This window comes from Varanus komodoensis, unplaced genomic scaffold (genome assembly GCF_004798865.1).
Source record: "Varanus komodoensis strain SLA01 unplaced genomic scaffold, ASM479886v1 scaffold6_2, whole genome shotgun sequence".
NCBI lineage: Eukaryota > Metazoa > Chordata > Lepidosauria > Squamata > Varanidae > Varanus > Varanus komodoensis.
In genome coordinates this window covers 12,459,233-12,480,710 of record NW_025336346.1, presented here as the reverse complement: position 1 = coordinate 12,480,710, position 21,478 = coordinate 12,459,233, and the positions used below count along the sequence as shown (strand labels likewise).

The window sequence follows — 21,478 nt, the reverse complement described above, 5'->3', positions numbered from 1 at the left end:
CGCCCCTCCCGGGCAATTGGCCTGTGGGCCGCGAGTTTGAGACCCCTTAGAGAAGCTGCCTGCCAAGATAGGAGATGTTCTAGAAGATTCCTGTGCTATTGGACCCAGCATGGAGTTAAAGCTATGTGACAGACTCATTTTTGTTTGAATGACAGATGTGAGGAAATACTTAATGTCGTACATGAAACTCAGCTATATGAAACCGATTTTGAGAAGTGATATACTGGGTAGGCATGTGTACCCATACTAAAGTCTCTGGGTAGGATCTTAAACTGCCAGTGCACCCCTGCTCATTCATTTGCACCCATGGGACCATGTACTGGTGCAACAGGAGGCAAGAGCTTCTTATGGTCCCATTTTCAGTAAGAGGAAGGTCAATGAAGCTCCCTTCTCTGAGCTTCCACCTCTGGAAAGGAGCATTTCAGCTCATCTCTGGTTACTTTAGGAATCAGTCGCTGCCTGTTGAGCCAGCAGTAGGTCCCACAAGAACATGAGCAGAGTCCAGAATTTCCCTTATTACAGGTGCCATACCTTCAGAAATAAAAACTCTTGACATTCATCTATCTTTTCCTCTCTATCAACTGTTCCATAATAAATATAGAACTATGTTTCTTTAAGGACATCATCAACTAATCAGTATCTGAACCCTGCAAAGCTGCATGTGGTGTATATACTACAACAGATTGGGACTGGCAAGAAAGGAACTGAACTTCGCAGAATCCGTCCCTCTAGTATTCACAGAATGAAGGCTGCACGCTGGTAACCTTCTTCTGGATTAGGGACGGTAGCACGAACAAAGGCTGCTGCACATGGTGCGGAAGAGAGATGCTGCTTGCACCATTCGTAAGGCTTGACTCCTGGAGGTGCCTCATGAGTGTTTGGCTCACCAGGAACATGGACCCGGGGCTGCAACCAAATGGACTGGAGTTCGGGGATCTGAGCGGGGAAATCTGATGGATCCCCACCGCAACATGGGATTCCTCACACGTCCCTAAACATAACAGCAACACTGACTATAGGCTGAATATGGATTGAATAAAAGTTGTTGTTGAATTGTGGACTGTCATTACATGTGAATCCTGCACTATGATTTAACTATGGGTTGTTAACCCAGCAACAAACTTATGGCTCCTCTTCATAGTAAATAGCCTATAGTTAAACCATAATTCCAGGTTTGCACGTAACAGCCAGCCACAATACAACAATGCATGATTAAGCAACAGCTCATACTCAACCCGTACTTTGGATTGTCCCTATGTGCAAACCAGGCTGGAAAAAGTCTGACAAAGGAAGAGTCTAGAAAGGAAGGGGAGTGGCATTGGGAAGGCAGTGGGGCTTGTATGCTAGTGAGGAAAAGCTAGAGGAGAAAACAAAAAGCCCGAAGACAAGAAACAAAGAGAACAAGGCTAAAAAATAAGGGCCAGGGATGAGGACAGTGCATCATTAGGCATTTCAGGTGTGAGAATGGCTCTATATATAGACACCATGCATTTTATTTTAAAACAATTCTTGCAGACTGTAATATGGTTAATCATGTGGTTAATCTGGTTTAAGTGTTTAAATAGGGTTGAAAAGAATTTGCCCCTAGAATTAATCTCAGCGCTATTCTATATTGGACAGTTGTTGCTTGACATCTGATACTATTTGACACCCAGAGTTATTTGTTGTTTAACTTTTCAGTGCTTGATTAAATAGGTGACACTGGGTATTTAACAGCAAATATTAGTGGTGTTCAGATGTAGGGTTTCCAAATCGTTTCAATGGGCAGAAATAACGCACTTATACATTTTACCATTTGTTAGTTTGCTTTGAAAGCATCTTTTGGTGTCATTGTTGAAACTGTGCCTGATGCTACCAGTAGCGCTCTCACCACTTCATTTTCATCTGACTGCACGTTTAGCTCCCGCATGGATGAAAGGAATTCTTCTACAGCTCTATAATGAATCTTGCTGATAGAAGAGATACGCACAGGGGCAATGCTGATATCTAACAGTTTTGCACTAGAACCCAACATTTTGGATGGTATCGTGGTTGCACTAAAAGTGATCGCATCCCAGGGCACAGACTGAAGTCAGGGGAGGCAGTGACATTGCTGAAGCCAAGCAGGTCTGAGTTTCCCGCTTGCAACTCACTGGCTACTGTCTGAACAGAATCCTGCACTAGAGGGACCTTTGAGGGGCCAGCTAAATTCAGAAGTGGGTTTTGCATTCCCTTCCGTCTCTCCCCTCAGTGCTACGTCATCATTGCCACCATTAGGATTAGCCTGTTCAGATTTGCTATGCAGCCTTCCTCAAGTGGGCACCTTCCAGTTGTGTTGGACCACAACACATATTCTTTCCATCCAGCATGCCATGGGCTGTACAGGCCAGATAGGATGGGAATTATATTCCAATATATAAGGAGGGCATCCCGTTGGAGAAGGTTGATTGTGTTTTGGGTAGCAACTGGTTTCTCTCTGAAGAACTATGGGTCCCAGTTGAAAAATTCCTGACTTGCTTCTCCAGTTTGCTTTAGCAACTAACCTCCTGCTCGTCTGCACATCTGCTTTGTATTTGGCTTACACTTGGCTCTTTCCCTTCAACAACCAGAGTTCTGAATTCACATGTCACAGAGCACAGCTGATTGTTTTGCAAACACAAAGTGGAAACAGCAAGCAGGTGGGATGCAGCATGTTCACTCTCTCCTGCAGGGCCTGACAACCCATGGGTTAAACAACCCATGTGTGGTTGTTACATTCAAACTGGGCTGGTATCACCATCCTGTAAAGTTGGGATGAGCAAGATACAGCCAACCATGGCTGTTTAGTAGACTTCCAGTCCCAACCGATACTGAATTTGCAGAATTCAGAATTCTGTTGTAGCAGAAACAACCAAAAGAAGTGAAATTGCAAGGAAACAAGGGTTTGGAGAGCAGCCTTGTCTCAAAACCAAATTGTATTCCCGAGAATCTTCTGGGAGTGCAATTCTGCATGAAAAGGTGTTCCTCTCTGCATGCCTTGTGTCCTTGCAGAATTGCCCCTTTTCACTGCTGCAGTGACACATTCAGTAGCCATGGCAGCAGCAGGGTGTCGGCCTGAAGGGCTCCATGGGGGCAAAGCACCCCGCAATCTCTGGGCGTTATCCACCTCTGCTGTTAAGTGTAAAGGTAGTTCAGGGAGCCCAATGGGAGTGTAATATTTACTTTTTGGGAGGAGGAGGTCTCATGAGTACAAGAGAAACTAGCCTCATCTTTTGTGGTGGGATGTGGAAAGAACAGGATATAATAAACCGAACTTACCAAAACACATTTTGATGTTTGTCTTTGATGCTATTAATGTCACAGCCCATTAAATGGTAAGATCTTCACCCTCTCCTAAATCATAACCTGTAAAGTCTGTGAGATATCCTGCTGAGAAGAAATATGCCAATAAAAATTATACATTTACAGCTGTTTTGCTCATTTTAATTGGAACTGTACTTAAATTATGCTTAAGACAAACAAAAAGCAAAAAGTCCTCCTTGGAAAATGCCATGTTACTAAGATATTTATATATTTTGAAAGGACAAGATAAAAATGAAACATTAAAAAGGATAGTATACAATTCTATTAATACATATCCTGGGGCTAAGTGGCCTTGAAGGTACCTATTAACTGATTTTGTTGATGTCATCCTTGAATCCATTATGCTATAGCTATTTGTGGCATATGAGAAGGAAGTAGACATTTTCAGTAAAGAACCACTAAGAGGCAAGCATTAAGGTATAGATCACTTGTGGGGAATGATTCTGCTGCGAACTGAGGGCCTGAGGCTAGAATTCTATACACACCTGGCAGTAAGTCCCGCAGAAGGCAGAGGCGTTTGCTTCCAAGCAGACACGCACAGGGCTGCATTGCGCCACACTGTTTGCAAGCTTGCTCTTCAGTGTAAGCAGGGACATCAGAAATGTGCTCATCCCACAAAATATCGGATGAAAATACCAGAGCTTTGGGAGTGTATCTTGAGGTAGTTATAAACATTCCTGTAAGTGAAAGTGGGGATGTCAGAGAAATCTGCAGTGGATTCGAATGTACTTAGTTTTGTCTGCAATCAGTCTGCAGATTCCACAGCAAACTGACTTTTCCCAAGTCACGTGGCTTCTGTGGACTATTGTGTTTTTTTGTATTTTACGGTGGTGGTGGTGAGGGGGTGCTTGCAATTCCAGAGTGAGAGGGCAGGAGGCTGAGGCCCTGCCAGGAGGCCCTGTCTCCTGGTGGCACCGGTCTCCTCCCATGCCTGCTTTCTGTACTCCCACAAAAAGCCCTTCTCTGAGGTGGTTCTTATGACCTTGGGGAAGCAGCCAGTACAGTCCTTTCTGCACTGACCGCGAGGAGCAGGGCATCTGAGCCCAGTTGTCCAGCTATGAGGTTGCAGGGATCGTCCAACCTTGTGTTTGGGAATCTGAAAAATCCAGTGGCCATCCAGACACTGTCAAGAACTTGCATGTAGTTTCCTCCTCACCCATTTTGCAAGGTTGGAATACTGCTCCCGAGCCTCGCTTGCTGGCAGTATTAGCACTGCATTTAAACATACTGGTTTTTTCAGTGTTTTGCTCTTGCTTGCTTTTAAAAAAATATCATATAGATACATCTATCAATAAACTCTAGCTAACTCTTTAGCCTTAGTGCAACATTGCTCAGAGTCTAAGTGGCTCTACAAGCAGTAGAATTAAAGTGAAGTTTTGGGCTTGCCTCTTTTAATGTTGGCTTGGCTACTGCTGTCACGTGGCTGCCTAGAGCTTCTGTGAAGTTGGACTTGGATTTTAGGCAAGAGGTGATTCTGTGCCCTTGCTGAAGGGCTTAGACGGGGAGGGCAATATGGGCCCTGAAGATGTTGGTGGACTATAATTCCCATTGTCTTTGACAATGAAAAGCTCTTTGGAAAAGTTTCAAAGCTTGTATGATTTTGTGGAAATCCTCATGCTTTTGTGTTGGTCCTAATAAAGTATTGCCCAGTGGTGAATTTTGTTTGTGGTTGCATATGTGGAAACTCTTGAGAGCATCAAAGAACAGGTTTGCTGTTTCTCATAAACTGGGGAACTGAGCAGTGACAAGGTCTAGGCGCCAGGCCTACCAAGACAGGGAGACCTGCCCTTTGGAAAAATTGCATACATTGTCTACTTTTATCAATTCTCCATAGGAAGAGCTAGGCCCAGACAGTGAACTGTTCTGTACGAACACTTCAGGCTTCTTTGAGCCACAGAGCATGCTGGGTACTATTTGCCTATTTATTTGCCCAGGCACACCTTGTTGTTTGAACCCAGGCCTATCTGAGGGGAGAACAACCATCAAGTAACTGAACAACAGGCTATACATTAATTGAAGGTTCTTTCCCTCTCAAACAAGCCATGCCAGCCAGGTTCAGATGACACAAGAAACTAGGACCAGCCTTCCACAGTGGCCTGCTTAAGCCATGGTGATCGTGCAGGCAGTGCCACTGTCTTTCCTCAAAGAGTGTTTGGGTGCCTGGATGACCTGCTCAGGTTGCTGCCCACTTCTAGGTTCTGCTCTGTGCATGCCACATAATAGGTTCAGGCACCTTTCCAGGAGCATTCTTTATTACTGCAAAAGAGAGAAAACACTAATAGCTGAGGCGTGCATGGCACCAGCTATGTATGCAAACATACATCCTTTCCAGCAATCTCCTCCAGACCTGAATAAAGGGAACTGCTACTACCATCAACTTCACAGCCCTCTCCACACATTTCTTTAAAATAAAGAACACATCAGGAAAGTGGAAAGCTTACAGTGGGCTATTCTGCAGAATTATCACCACATCTCTCACACGTCCACTGGTAAAATGGGAATACTGGGCACTGCGACATGGGGCTACTCCACAGGGCTGGCGTGTCCCCTGACTCTCAGGCACAACCTTTACTCTTGTAATCTATATATAATAACCATGAACCTTACATGGATCATCAGGGTAATTTTTAGGTGCTTGAAGGCTCAGAAAAATATTCATAAGACCTGACAGAAAGATCATTAAGATCTTTTTCCCAACTGGTTTTTTTTTGGAGGGGGGGCGGGTGGTTAGACAGTTCAAGCTACATTAAAATCCTGGATTTCTGAACTGACTTTTTGAGGCAACAGTCACTTCCCAGGAATGCTGCCAAAGGCTTTAAAATGAAGCAGGAGGTTCCCTTCTCAGACAGCATGTGTGTCAAGCATAGCTATGACTACATGCATTGGCTCAAAACCTGGAAGGTGGGAGCAGGCAAGCTTTGCTTACAAAACTAATGGGCAAGTAGCCCTTAGCGCGGGCTCATAGCTTATGTTCCGTAAGGGCTGGGGACTTTATTATTATTTTAGCTTTGTATTTGCATAATATGGCTAATTTGGGGAGGTTAATTGCTGCCTTCGCTGCCTCTTCTTGAAATTGCCCATGTTGGTATTGTTCATCCGCATGAACAATAATCGGGAACTGAAGGAGATGGCATATAGGGATACAATACAAGGGGCATGTCTAATATAGATGGCTCACAAATAAGGCAGAAGAACTTACAAACTGAAATGGAAAAATCAGATAACCATATTTTAGAAACATTGTCTTCCAAAGAAAATATTTAAGAGCCATTAATCTTGAAAAAACCTTGGGAGAGAGGCTAATTGGAATCCATATGATAGGCTTATCAGTATCATGTACCTGATTTAGGGACTCTTGTTTATCCATGCATATTTACGGAAATATTTCACACTGATTTCAATAGGATTTCAGTCATTAGTAGAGTTGCTAATGAGTAACCAAACTAGATTAAGCAAGCCTTAGCATGGCTGCTACCATTTAAAAAAAATTGTTTATTTATTTATGCCTGGCTGGATTCTGGGCCATTTACTAGACTTCGTGTGAATATAAAAGTCCCAGCTTTGGCTGACAATCAGATTTTGTTTTTCCCTTCTGTAAAACTGGAACCATAATTTTAACAGTGTACGAGGTTGAACATGGATTCTGGATGTTAGGCTGAGCTCAGTCCCAGCCACGCATGGCTTTACATGCTGCTTCATGGCCGATCGTGCTGCGGACGTGGGCAGGCCTGGCCCTCCCATAAAGAAGGGTGCTGCGATGGTGTCGGGGCTGGTGTGGGAGGAGAGGCAGGTGGTCCAGAGTGTCATCCCCTGCCCAGAGGGTCGCCCCCCGCCCTTGTGACCAGCCATATTTCCTCGGCTGGCTGTGGCTGCAGCTTCTGCACCGGCCCATGAGAAAGCCCTCACGAGACCCAAAGCTCTGAGGACCTTTGCAGCAACTCACCGGACAGCTGCTCTGGGGAGTCCCACCAGTTATGCGTCCTGCAGCAGTAGCCTGTGAATCAATTACTCTTCTATAGCACCATATAGCCAAAGTTCTCTGGGCGGTTTGCAACAATTAAAACCCTAAAACACAACATGAGAAGATCCGATGGAAAACTTTAACACCGCAGTAGGGTGTTAAAATAGTAGTGATAATGGCTGCAGGACTATGCTTGACAGACCTTCCCAAAGCAGCTGGCAGGGCCAGTGGTTCTGCAGGAGAGTCTGCAGAAAGAAACATCGGGCATCCGCTCGGGAGAACCCATCAGCTGCATCCTTCTGCCCCCACTGCAGCAAAAAGGGGCCGGAGTGGGTTTCTGGGTCTCCTTTCTCAGAGGGGGGCATTTTGGGCACACTGGAGATGGTCCATGCTCAGTGCTGGCACGATGGGTGGCACAGGCAGTCTCCATAGGCACCTCGCCCACAATTCCTCACTCTGAGGATCCCTTGGAGCAATGTTGTGCCGCTGGTGCTAATATGGCTTCAAAGCACACCCCTCCCCAGTGGGACTGGTAAAGAGGAGGAAGTCGAAACTGCGGGTTGCTTTTCTCCTCCCTGCAGCACAATATTTTGCAGCAGCTGTGCATGTGTGTGTGCCTTGCAGGGAAATGACGTTTGTAAACAGGAATGAATACACGGGGCTCTGGTGATTCCAGCTAACCATGAATGGAGGTAGTATACCAACTTGTTTGTTTTGTATTGATCAGGGAGAAGGTCCTGGAATGGTCCTAGACGGCTATTTCATTTAACTACTCATATATACATGCATATGGAAAACCTGGACAAGAGATGACGCTTTCAGGGAGGCACTTGGGCCTCCTCTAACAACTGCACAAACCTTCTGAGGAAGACCTGCTTCACAATTTGGGAACTCTATAAAAGCTAGAGGTCTGCCATGAAAGATTTGGCCAGTTATTCTAAACCAGCGAAAGCTGACCATGTACTCTCTCTGCTCTGTCTCCTAGCTTTCCTTTCTCTGTGCCTCTGCCCCTTTCCCTTCCTTTCTCAAATCCATTCCCTTTCTCAGCCTTCTTCCTAGCTCGCCACCCCTGCCCTTCCCTCCCCCCCCCCCCCCCCCCCCCCCCCCCCCCCCGCAGTTCCTGCTTTGTCTCTGTCTCTTAGGCCCTTCGGCTTCTCCTCCTCCTCTCTAAGTTCCAAGAAGTTCAACCAAAGGCAGCGGCGCAAGAAACCTCTGCATGCCATTATTGTTCTGTGATGTTGCTGATTGACATTAGCCAATCCTGGCCAAAGCCTTCATAATAACCACTACCTCCACCTCCACAGAAATCCCTTATCTCTAGATAGGTAGGGTGCATAGAGAACAGGCCATCTTACAAGTGCCCCTTATTATTTAGGCTTCAGGTTGGATTATTTTCATAAAAATAATCCATGTGTAAAATTTGTCCTGGATCTGGCCCAGCACACCTTTGTGTGGCAGAGACTTTCACGCCATTCACAGCAAATGCCTAGCAAATGGCGGAAGCGTAGCGAGCAAAGTTCAATGCTCACTCTGGATTTTTGTGGGATTGATATCATCACCATGCCCCATGTGAAGCCATCATGATGATGATTTCCTGCATACGCATAACACAACATTGATTTGTGTGACCATGGGTTGGCCTGATCTGAAGTGACGCTGCCGAGCTTTCGTTTAAACCATGTGGAGCTAAAGGTTGCAGTCTGATACAGCAGCCTTGCCTGCATCATTAAGCACTGACTAATTAACTTTGGGGTTGGTAGCATTACATCGATGGATGTTGTAAAATGTGCTGCCTTCACTATAGCATGCGTATCGATTCTTTTGGGAGTGCCTGCACACCAACAGCAGACCAATACTTGGAAATGTTGAGAAATGCTTATGCCTGCATATTTACAGCATGCCTAATAATAACCTTGCAGCATTTGCACTGCATGGACTTGCACAGGATTTCCCCGGCTGTTCTTTCAAATGTTCTGTCCTGTACTCAGCAGTGTCTCCTAATTTCAGGGAGCAGAGAAGCAGCCTTCACCTATGCCATCATTGCTGCGGGAGTAGCGCATGCAATCACTGCTGCCTGCACGCAGGGGAACCTCAGCGACTGCGGCTGTGACAAGGAGAAACAGGGACAGTACCACAAAGACGAAGGATGGAAATGGGGAGGCTGCTCTGCAGATATCCGATATGGAATAGGATTCGCCAAAGTCTTTGTGGATGCGAGAGAAATTAAACAGAATGCAAGGACGCTCATGAACTTGCACAACAACGAGGCGGGGAGAAAGGTAGGCGGCTTTGCTCACCTCTTCAAGGGACCATCCCATGTCTCTGCAACATGTATGTGCTGTGCATGGAAGGTAATGTAGCATTTTACCATCGACATTTACAGACTACCTTACTTGCTAACAAGACATCAAGGCAATGTACGGCTATTGAAAACAATAAAACTATAGCATGTTAAGTAGCAAGGACTTTAAAAAGAGTGAAGCATTAAAAAATAACTACATTGTTTAAAAGAGTTAATTTACCAAGGCAAGTCTTCACACCCTTTCTGAATGTCAAGGGCATGGGATTCAGCTGTAATTCTTCTGGGCATGCATGTCACACCTTGAAAGTGGCACAGGAGAAAGCCCTTTTCTGTGGGCCGGAGGAACGGGCCTCTGTGCTCGAGGTGTCCTGGGAGATCCAAACAACCAGGCAGGTTTATAATGAGGCTGGTGGCCCTTAGATGGCCAAGTCCTAAAGGTTGAAACAACACCTTGAACTGAGCCCAGAAAGCACAGATGTAACATAGTCCTGATGCTTTCCAGCTCATCAGTATGCACCTTTGCACATCGCAGGACTGTTCTGGCAAACACCTGTCTCAGATTGACACTTCACAATATTAAATCAGGAAATGAAAACAGAGAAGAATGACATTGTGATTACAATTGCAAGATTACAATTGTCCTGCTTTATGTGTAGATCAAAGATAAGATTTCCTTCTGATTCATATTCACCTCCCCGTTGTTTAGTGGAAAATGAATTTCCTCTACACTAGGAGAATCTGTCCTTGCTTTTTAAAGGGTGGCTTGGCTGGAACCCAGTCAACCAGGGGAATCACATGATGGGCTCTCTAAAGCTAGGATGCATAGCAAACCCCAGTGGCTGAGATCCTAATTGCCTATGGACCAAAGTAGCCCCCTCCTGACTGGCCCACTATGGTCCTGAGGTGGGTTCCTCCTTCCCTCTCTCAAGCGTACCTGAATATCTGTACTGCTTCCCAGCTGCTCCAGCGATCTTTATTAAATGGTTTTGTCACAATTCTCCCCTTCTCCCATCAAGTATTTTCACATACTCTCCCTGTTGAAACACGGTGATGGACATATCATTCGGCCAATGGGAATAAAGCAAGCAGTAGCATGTCTGTTGCTAGGGAGCTGAGGATAATAGGTGGGCTAGAAGCAACTGCTTCTGTAGCCATTCTTGCCAGGGAACTCTATGGTGTTGTACCAACAAAGGTAAAATTGTGACTCTGGGTATGGGCAACTGGAGAAGCCATGGTGAAGTATGGAAACTTTGGAATATTGATTTGTTCCATGGTTTCAGAAAACTATGCCATGTGGGAACTCTGGGACTGGGTCCGGATGACACAATGACCCACAATGGCAAGTTTTCACCATGGCTTCTTGTGTCATGCCCACTGTGTAGCAACTTCATGAACTGGTCTTTAACACACATGCATGGTGTGGCCAACAACTGCTCAGTTTATTTAGTTTTATTTTATTTGTTATATTTCTATCCCTCCTTTTTCCTATCCAGGATCTCAGGGTGGATTATGTAATTCTCCTCCTTTTCTCAATATTATCCTCACAACAACCCTGTGAGGTAGGTTGGGCTGAGATTGATCAGTTGATCAGGGATCAGTTGATTCTGCATTTGCTTTGATAATATTTGAATAAATAAACAGATCACTTTAGCATGAGGCAAGTCAACGATTTTTGGGAAGAGGATCAACAGTCTTTCAGCTGCTCCTCAGAACTGCTAACTCTAGGATAAGTTGTATTTTAGCCAGGAAGGTTCTTCAGAAGCATTTCACTTTTGTCACCTGATCTGGGATGGCCTTGCCATTTGTCAGAATGTGGTAACCTCCCCAAAGCAGCAAACACACAAAACAGCGAGCGTGGTATAGTGGTTAGAGTGTTGTACTGGGGATGTGGGAGCTCCAGGCTCTAGTCTTCACTCAGCTACGGAGCAGCATGGTTGACTGTGGACCAGTCTCAGACTCGCAGTCCAGTTTACCTCACAGGTTTGTTGTTGTGGGGATAAGGATGCAAGTTATCCTTCTCCTCCTGCTTTCAGTCTTATCCCCACAAGATAAGTCTTGGGTTCCTTGAAAGAAAAAAGGCAGAAACTAAATGTAATCCATTAATAATAAATAAACAGTGCTTGAGGGCAGCCATGGTAGCATCCCATTGTTCCTTGTGAATGCTCTGGCTACTCCCTTCTACTAGAGGTTCGAGTTTTGCGTGCCACACTGCCTCTTCTAGGTCACATAAGCTAGCCTGTTTCCTCGGCTGTGAAGGGGAACACTATCTGATCCTCAGTGTTCAAGTAACATTCAACCGTCAGTCCTGTGAGCTTCTGGACGTGGCCTGGAGAGGAGGCCATCATCTTGTTTTTCCCCTCAAGCAGTAAAATGTCTTGGGCCAGTCCTACATGGATACACCACAGTGGAAGCAGTTGTTTGCGCGCACACACACACACTTTTGAAACTGCACTGTTCTGAGCATCTGCCTGAGCAATACCGAAGTTCACAAGGTGTTAAGTTTCTTTATGGATGATCTGTGGCTTAACACGATTCAGAACATAGTAGTTTCCATATGTTTTAGGAAGCTAAATCATTGGGAAGGGAAATCTGCACCCTCATTTGCACCTTCATCATGGACAGCCTTCTTAAGATGCATTTCCCCTCCCTGCTTCTTCTGGCAAGAATTCAAAACTCACTGGAGGATCCTTGAAATGGAAGTCACTTAAGACACCCATGTGGTAACAGGGAATTAGGCTCACATGGCATAACTCCTGAAAGCAAAACCTTGAAGGCCAAAAAGGCCATAATTTATTTATTTATTTATTTATTTTATTTATAACATTTCTATGCTGCCCCCATCGGAACAAAGCCTCGGGGCGGCTCACAACATAATTAAAACATATAAATAACAACTAATATGATTAAAGATTATAAAGCCCGGTAACATCTCAGCTTAAAAATTTAAAATCCTATAAATACATAATAAATTAACAATTCAAATAACTTTTAAATAAAAAGGTCTTGGCCTGGCGCCGAAAAACAAATAACGACGGCGCCAGGCGGACCTCTCTGGGGAGCGCATTCCATAGGTGGGGCGCCACCACAGAGAAGGCCCTCCTCCGGGTACAATAATTGATTGCTTCCATTGAGGATGTCATGAAAGATAGGGCTACCAGTGGCTACCAGTCAGGGTGACTCTTTGCTGTACCAGAGACAAAGTACCCCTGAATAGCAGTTTCTGGGGGAAGTGAGTGGAAGGCTGCTATTGCTCCTGGTTACCTGAAGGAGCGCTTACATCCATATATGCCCGCCCGCCCCTTGAGATCTGCGGGAGAGGCCCTTCTCTGGGAACCCTTCATGAAAGAAATTAGGAGGGTAGGTACTCGGAGGAGGGCTTTCTCTGCAGTGGCGCCCAATCTATGGAATGCGCTCCCCAGAGAGGTCCGCCTGGCGCTGTCGTTATTTGTTTTTCGGCGCCAGGCAAAGAAGACCTTTTTATTTAAGCATCATTTTAATTGTTAATATTACTCGCTTATTTTATCTGGCCAGGGCGACTTATTTTATATTGTTATCTTTTGTATTTTATGTTGTGAGCCGCCCCGAGGCTTCGGCAAATGGGGCAGCATAGAAATGTTTTAATTAATAAATAAAATAAATAATAAATTGCACTTATGTCACACTTGTGGCTCCCAGCATGTATGTGGTCGGCCACCCTAGGAACCAAATGCAGAACTAGGTAGGTCTCAAAAGTCTGATCCAGCAAGGTTCTTCTTACACTTTAGCTACATTTAAGCTAAAATGTAAAGGTCAGAGATAATTTCTTTTGCATTTCCTTTCCATCTGATCTCCTTGTTTTCATTGCTGTGCCTCTGCATCCATGTGCACATACACCTGCCAACCAAGTATAACTGATGAAGCAGAATCTAGTAAATGAAAACTTAGGCCCTAATTAATTTGTAATGTGGTGCCTCGAGACTGTTTGCTGCTATATATGCAACACAGTTACCCCTCTGGAAACAATAGAACCGTTCTTGCTGGTGAAGTATACAGACAGAATATTCAGATCTTGTTTTGACGGCCAAAATATTTTGGTCTGACCTTTGTATGCAGAGATGATCTCTCCAACAGCTGGTTCCAAAGGCAAAATATTAATGTGTTTTGAGTTTCTCTTGTGGTTTGGTTTAAAAGTGGCTTTAATAATTGCTATCTTTCTCCCAAACATTAGATCAGAAACTTGACTTTAGGCCCTTTGAAGTGGGAAGACTTCTCTTAGTCTGTCTGTATCGTCCTTTAATCTGAAGGGCCATGTCTGTTACATCAATTAAACATACTGTATTTTTCGCTCTGTAAGATGCACCTGACCGTAAGACGCACCTAGTTTTTAGAGGAGGAAAACAAGAAAAAAATATTCTGAATCAAATGGTTTACTAAACTATTTAATAAACTATAACAGAATACAGTAATACCATATTTCAAACTTGTAAAGTGAACAGCAGTCAACAGTGGCATTAAGAACCATCATCACTGTCATTAACAAAAGAGAGACTTTAAAGTTCGAGTACTCTTCTAGTTTTCGTTGAACCCATAGAACTCATCATCACTAGAGTCAGAATTTATGAAGCTTTGTTGCTCACAATCACTGACATCACTTTCTTAGTAGTGGAATTATTGAAGGAATCCACAATCTACACCAGTTATACAAGAGCTGCTGCAGACAATTCAATAACAAATCTAAAAAAGCCAGCAATGTCCACGCTGCCCTACTAGTAAATAATAGAAAAAAACTTCTGACAAAAAAATGAGATATTGTACGGTAAATCAAACACACAGCGGACTAAGTAGCCTTTGAAGAATAAACTTCACACACGAAGGTAATGCTGTTCAAATATCCACTGATCCTAAAAAAAATGAGTCTGATCAACTAACAGATAACTGATCCATGGAAAGCTTCCTGATAATCACAGGCACATTCCCCATCACTTCCCCATGGGCTTCATTAAAAGACGGGTTGCCATTTGAAAACACACACCGACCTGTGATTAACAGCTCTCACCTGCACCGGAGGAGGGGGGTGGAGCAGGGCGCGCCGAGCACGTGCCGGCCAGGTGGTGCCACGTGGTGCAGGCGGCCGGCAGCGTGCCGGCTATGGTCTTCCGGGCGGCGCGGCGGAGGCGGCAGCGGCAGGTCTTCCCGGGCGGTGGGGGTGAGCAGTCCGTCTCTCCATGCTCTCTGTGTGGCCGGCAGGTTAAAGGCCGCGGCTGCTCCTCCTCTGCACGCCTCCCCCTGAGCGGCACAGGTCTCACCTGCGCTGGGGTGGGGGCGGAGCAGGGCGCACCAAGCGTGTGCCGGCCAGGTGGTGCCACGTGGTGCAGGTGGCCGGCAGCGTCCCGGGCGTCGGGCACACACACATTCGCTCTGTAAGATGCACAGACATTTCCCCTTACTTTTGAGGGGGGAAAAAGTGCATCTTATAGAGCGAAAAATATGGTAATTGAAGCCAGTAATTAGACCATAATAGGTGATGTTCTATCCATTGTGATACCTGAGTGAGGTTTTTTCCTCCATTTGGCAAGACAATGCTTAAAAGGTTGTGTGAAGCTTATTTTAGGCTTGGATTGTATTACCAAATAACCCTCAAGATTTCAGGACTGAAGGATACGTGAACGAAATTTCCAACTTTGCCCACAAATAATAATTTTCTACCTTATTTCTGAAATACGTGTGTAGAATGTTAAGACCAGTTTCACTGCAGATAGAACTGTACTGAGTGATTTGAGGATCCTGCCATATTTTTAGCTTTCGCATGAAGGGCCTTCATTTCACAGACAGAAAGATACTTAAGATGGGCTGTGGGTGCTCATTGCCTGGTGGGAACAGGAAAAGCAAGTAATTTATGTTTCCTGTTTGCTTCATCATGATGTCCGCTGAACTCTGACATTTCATTTTCTGCCCTTGCCTGAGCTGTGTGTAAGCTATGCAGGCCACCTTGGATTCCTCACAAGAAGAACAAGGTGGGATATAAATAGTAGTAACAGTAACAATAAGATGTCCCTTCATCGATCTTTTAGGGAAGAAGCATTGAGAAATTATATTTCAAATGAGACAGAGATTCCTGGTGACTGAGAAGCTACCCCACTTACATTTTCCACCACACGGCTCTCCCATTAATACCACACTGATTTAAATTTCAGATGTGATATTTAGCTTTCATATTTCACTGTGTGTCTCAGTAGCTTATCCTAATTTTTTTTTCAGTCCAGTTGGGATTGAGGCTATACAAGAAAAACTCACTTATGAAGTGTAGCCATATACTTCAGAATTTAAAATACTATCCTATTTCATGTGCCCTTCATATACTTGCAAACCAAACCAAATGAGCATTGCCATGTGGTTCCCCCCCCCGCCCATCTTTTACCTCCCCTTTAAAAGTTGCTGTTAGTCGCGAAGTCGTGTCCGACCCATCACAACCCCATGGACAACATTCCTCCATGGGACACGTTATGCCCCTTTAAAAGTAATGGGACATAACGTCAACAGTATCCACATAATATTGGCTCCCACACCATCAGAACTCTCCTGTATCTCTTCAGGGCCATGTGCACAGGTGCACTTCTGCAAGCTGGGGGATATAACAAGACTCTGCATGTTCTGGACTTTGGCCTTGCGAGTAGATTTGGAGCCGGAGCTCTGTGTAATAAGAGTATCCATATTAAGATGTGCTCTCCCTCTGGTGCTGTCTTTGGCTAACTGCCACTTCCCTAGCAGGCATGGAAGATGTTTTGATGTGGAGATACAAACATGCCTACCCAGTGCAGAGCTGTTGCCAATCTACTAGCTTGGTAGTCTAGCTCAGGACCAGATGATACCGCTGAAGATGTGCAGAGAAGCAAAAATATGAATGAACTTGCTGAGCATGCTGTTTAGCTTTGTTATGTAAGAAAATATTCCCAAAATTTAAACATGTCTTAGGGGGTGACTTAGATGGAGCCAGCATTTAGTTCATATACACTAAACTCAGCTTCAGCATAAAAGGGTTCTAATACATTTCTTAGGATGCCATATCCTATAGCATCTTTTAAATTCCTAACTTTTTCACCAGGAATTTGACCTAAGATACATACGAGCAGCATTCAGCGTATAGTCATAGGCGAATGTGATATTCTGAAAGTTTGTTAGAGTGATCCTAGAACTCTAGTGCCATGACATCCGTCAGTGCAGTTTTAATAGAATTTCATGGATGATAATAACTATGTGACTTCACTGCAGTGATGGCCATCCTGTAGCTTTCCAGCATGGTCTCAGGGGCCACAGGTTTCTTTGGAGACCCTGCCCCAGGGTCCTTCAACCTTGGTGCTTGGATAGCTGAACCCCCAAATGTCCCCCTCACTGGCTGCCTGTCAGAGAGCCCAGATGGAGAGAAAAGGAGCTTGCAGGGGCAGGGAGGGGAAAAGACTGGGGCTGCTTACCTGTGTTGATTCCTCTTGGTGCTCCAGCTTGCCTGCCTGCCTGCCTGCCTGCCTGCCTCCTCCCTCCCTTCCTTCTCCAAATGGCCATCTATTTTATTTATTTAGAATATTTATATGCCATCCTGTTGCGAAGGCCTCAGGACTGCTTACATAAATAAAATAATATAAAACATAATACAAATGAATTACAGATCCACCCTGGCTGCAGTTAAAAACATATATAAACCAATATTAAAAGTTATTAAAATATTGTTGGAATAAAAAGTTCTTAACCTGGAGCCGAAAAACAAATAAGAACAGCGCCAGGCGGACCTCTCTGGGGACCGCATTCCATCTAGGTGAAATGCAGAGGGTGAGGTGTCGTGGCAGTGAAGATGGCTCTCAGCAGTCCATGGAAGCTTCCAAGTTCAGAAGTCCATGCGTATCTGCCGTGAGGACATCCAGGTCTGCCGTAACCTTGTGAGGAGTGGAGGATGGTGAGGGGAGAAGTGGGCGAGGAGGGCAGCGGCATGAGTCAAGGTTAATCTCCATAGCACCATCATGATACAAAAGCCACAATAGGGCTGGATAGTAGGGCAACATGGTTCTCTGCTGTTTTTCCCTTGTTCCTTTCAGTTTTATATGGTTTGTATTGTGCCGTTGCTTAAGATGTTGTGAATGGCTTGTTTTCTATTATGAATGGTGTTGCTGTTATTATTTTATGAAAATATGCAGCATCAATGTAATGCATTAGCAAACAAACTAAGAAGTGGCAGAAACAAAATTTAGAGCACCAGTGAGGAGTTGAAGAATTACAACTAACGTGGCTTTTAAGTGCTCCTTGTGCCCAGAATCCTTCTTCTGCTCTACCACTACATAATAACCAACAACAAAGGCTGAATGAAACATCTTAAAGGATGGGTCCAGCTCTTTGGGCATCTCCCTGATTTCATTACCTAGCGCCTTTGGTCAGGAGAGGGGCATTAGTATTTTTACAATGCTACCTTATTATAGAGCCCTGATTTAGTTACTCGAAGGTCCTGGTTCTGATGACCTGCATTCTGATTTTGAGGATCGATTACGTGTCCTCTTTGATGGACTACCACTTCAATATCCCCTTCACTGCCCTTCCTATAGAGGTTGTATTCGGGGTGAACATATTCCACCTTCCACCATATTCCATCCTTCCACCAGGTTTCTGTAACCTTTGCTGTACCTATGTTTTATTTTATTTTTCATTTCTATACTGCCCAATAGCCAAAGATATCTGGGCTGGGTGGTTCACAACAATTACTCAAATACAAAAGATACAATACAATGTAGAATAAGATGCCAGCATGCAAATTTAAAACAGCTAAAAATTCAAATATACAAAAGTTTAGCATCTAAAACATTTTCATTAAAAATTAGACTTAATTAAAACAGCAGACATAATCCATCACATGCCATTAAATGCCTGGGAATAAAGGGCAGTTTTAACCTGACACTGAAAACATGTCCCTATGATGCCAGGCAGGCCTCAGCAGGAGACTTCCACAATGGGGGGTGGGGGCACCCCTGAAAAAGCCTTCCCTCTTGTGTCCTCTTTCTGGGCCTCCTTTGGAACCAAGTGCTCATCAGCTTTCCCATCTTGACTCAGAGCCTTCTAGTATTAGCACGTGGTGCTCCTTCCCCAAATGTCCGTGTTGTGTACTTATTCTCTCCAAGTCCCCTTGGCTTCTTTGAGTGGCTGGCATGTCTCCCTGCACATTCATTGCCTAGTTCTAACTTCAATTTATTCTAGTTATTCTTTAGGAATGATTCTTCTTGAACAAGGCACTCCCTACTTCCTGTCAGCTTTTCCCTGCATTTAAAAGTTATGTATGTACTTGCCCCCTTTACCATGCATTTGAAGAAAATTCAGCAGATGTCGCTTCTGGGTTACTTTATAACCCCAGGGAAAGGGCGTGAGGCTATCCTAAAAATCCTAAAAACTGCCTGGAATTCTCCCTCAAGGGGTTGCAGACACCTGCAGAATGGCTTTCTGTCCAACAGGTTGTGTGTGTTTTAATTCTTCCTGAGGCTCTGCAAATGGAGACAATCTTCATAACAATAACAGGTCCATTAACTTTTCTCCTCATAACAATTGTTTGCTTGGCCCACTAATTTGAAAAATCATAGCACAGCCTTTCCATAATGGATTTTCATTCTGTTTGCTGAATGTTAGAATCATAGCTTTAAATATAACCAAAATGATCTGAACTGAAACTTCTTTTGTGCCTTTTGGGGGGCCCTTGGTTTGGGGTCACAAAGTAATCTTGTCCAGATATTCCTATGGAGCTTCTGGGGTGACTTTGTCACCCCAGCGATGTTTCTTTTATTAAAATAACAAACAAACCTGTAAAAAGTAGGAACCTAAGTTCAGGTTGGGGTTGTAATTCCTGAGGGAGCATATTCCATAGCTTATCTGCCACGTACAAGAAAAACTTGCAGCAATGAAAAGTTCTATAGTAACCAGAAAAAATGAAGGTAGAAACCAACCACATTTTATGGGGTAAAGCATTCCATAACCTGGCTGTAGTCTCTCCCCTGTCCCACTCACAAATACTCCCAGACTAGATGGGACACAGAAAATAACCTCTTTTATCCTACAGAGTGAATAAAGCAATATGGAATGAGGCAGTCCTTAAAATATATCCTGAATCTTATGTCAGGCAGGACTTTAAAGATCACCATCAACATTTCGAACTTTTTCCAGGAACAGATAGGTAGCCAGCACTTGTTCAAATTCTCACCAGCATTGCTGAAAATAAACCGAATTTGTAAGAGGTGTGCTGGAAAAATGTGACAGGAGAGCTGCATGATATGGGATAGAACAGTTCCAGAGCTAACTACTGCCACAAGGTGGCTGTTTAAAAGTCACTTAGTAGTTTTGAAATGCATAGGGGTTGGCATTTAACACACACACCTTTCTAAATGAGCCCCTGTGGGTACAGCATGGGAAGCCTGCTCTTTATTGGTTATATGAAAAGAAAACAGAAAGTATTTTAGGAAAGGGTGTAAGAATGAGGCAAGACCTTTTAAGGAGCAGCATTTTGATTTGGTCTGAAAGTAAATTATTGAACTGGACACATGTGCTCTCTCTTTTCTGCCTTTTCTTTTGTGACATTGAAATTCACTGAATGGCATTTTTGCATCAGCATTACATCATATTAAATATAACGCCACATTATGAGTCATTCTTATAAATCATGACACAAGCTGCATTAGAAAGCTCCCACAACCAAGGGCATACCAAGGTGGCTTTTTATTTGATGTGTCTCTTCAGGGAGGGACATAGGTGTGCTGACTTAGTAATCCTATCATGTCTTGCATTGGGAGCACTTTGCTTTTCCTTCAGCACTTGCGTCAAAATCTGAGGTATAAAGCAGTTCAGAGCAAATATAACAACAGAACAATGTCCTGGGTAGTTATCAGAGATGAGGTCATAACTTACAAAATGAATACACTGGAAGAGTAGCAGATTCTAATGGAGATGAAAGAGTGTGGTGATGAGAATGCCTTATACCGAGTTAGACCATGCTCCACATTAGGTTGTTGTGGTTGTGGTTATGTGCCATCAAGTCATCTCTGACCTAGGGTGACCCTATGAATGAATGAAAGCCCTCCAAAATGACCTGTCCTTGACAGGCCCGCTCAGCTCTTGGAAACCCACCTAAGTGGCTTAGCATTATCTGCCTGGACCAGCACTGCCTCTTCAGGGTTTGAGGCAGGATCTCTCCCTGCCCCACCTGCAGACTGTGCCAGGGACCTTTTGCATGCAAAGCAGGGGCTCCCTCACTGAGCCACACTCACTCCCAGATTGCCTCTGGCTATTGTTTTGCTCGTGAAGAACTGGATCTTGGAAATGACTTGTGCATCACTGGAAATGCTTCCTTTTAGGAGTAATCCATTTTTTAAACCAGTTCTATCAAAGATAGCATTTAGTTACTGACTTCAGTGATGACTTGAGCATGTTTTGTAGGACTGGTTACATTACCCTAGTCTAGAAAGGAGTGGGTCAAAGGTTCCACTACTGATAAGCTGCACCACTCATAATAGTGGCAGTAGAACGAATCAGTGAGGAGAGAAAGAGGAGAATGAAGAGCAAGGTAAAGAAAAGATAAATGGCCAGTCTTTCAAGGGAGTTCCAGATGGCTCTGCAAATGGAGCAATGGCTGCTCATACATCTCCAAGTTTTACTGCTGAAACTCAAAAATAGCTGTGCTGGTTTTACAAGGGGAATGGGTGTACCTATTCCCCTGGCCTTTACTGGAATAATGTAAATTGAGGCAAGTTACTTCTACCTGATTTAGGGATGTACCAATTTTGTTAAATCCATTCCAACTGTGTTTTGCAGACTGTCAGGTGTCTTTTGTCCTGTTGTCCATTCAGTGAATCAGATTGTTTAGGGATGTGTGAGGACTTCTTTCCTGTTTAAATGTGCAC

At 44.2% G+C, this 21,478-nt stretch overlaps 1 protein-coding gene across 1 annotated transcript in view; it reads left to right on the top strand.

The window, feature by feature from the left end:
* WNT7A (Wnt family member 7A) overlaps positions 1–21,478 on the top strand; it is a 62,659-nt gene that overhangs the window by 27,836 nt on the left and 13,345 nt on the right. The window contains exon 3 of the mRNA XM_044451313.1: positions 9,290–9,561. Within this exon, the coding sequence (XP_044307248.1) occupies positions 9,290–9,561 (272 nt within the window). The remainder of the gene's footprint in view (positions 1–9,289; positions 9,562–21,478) is intronic.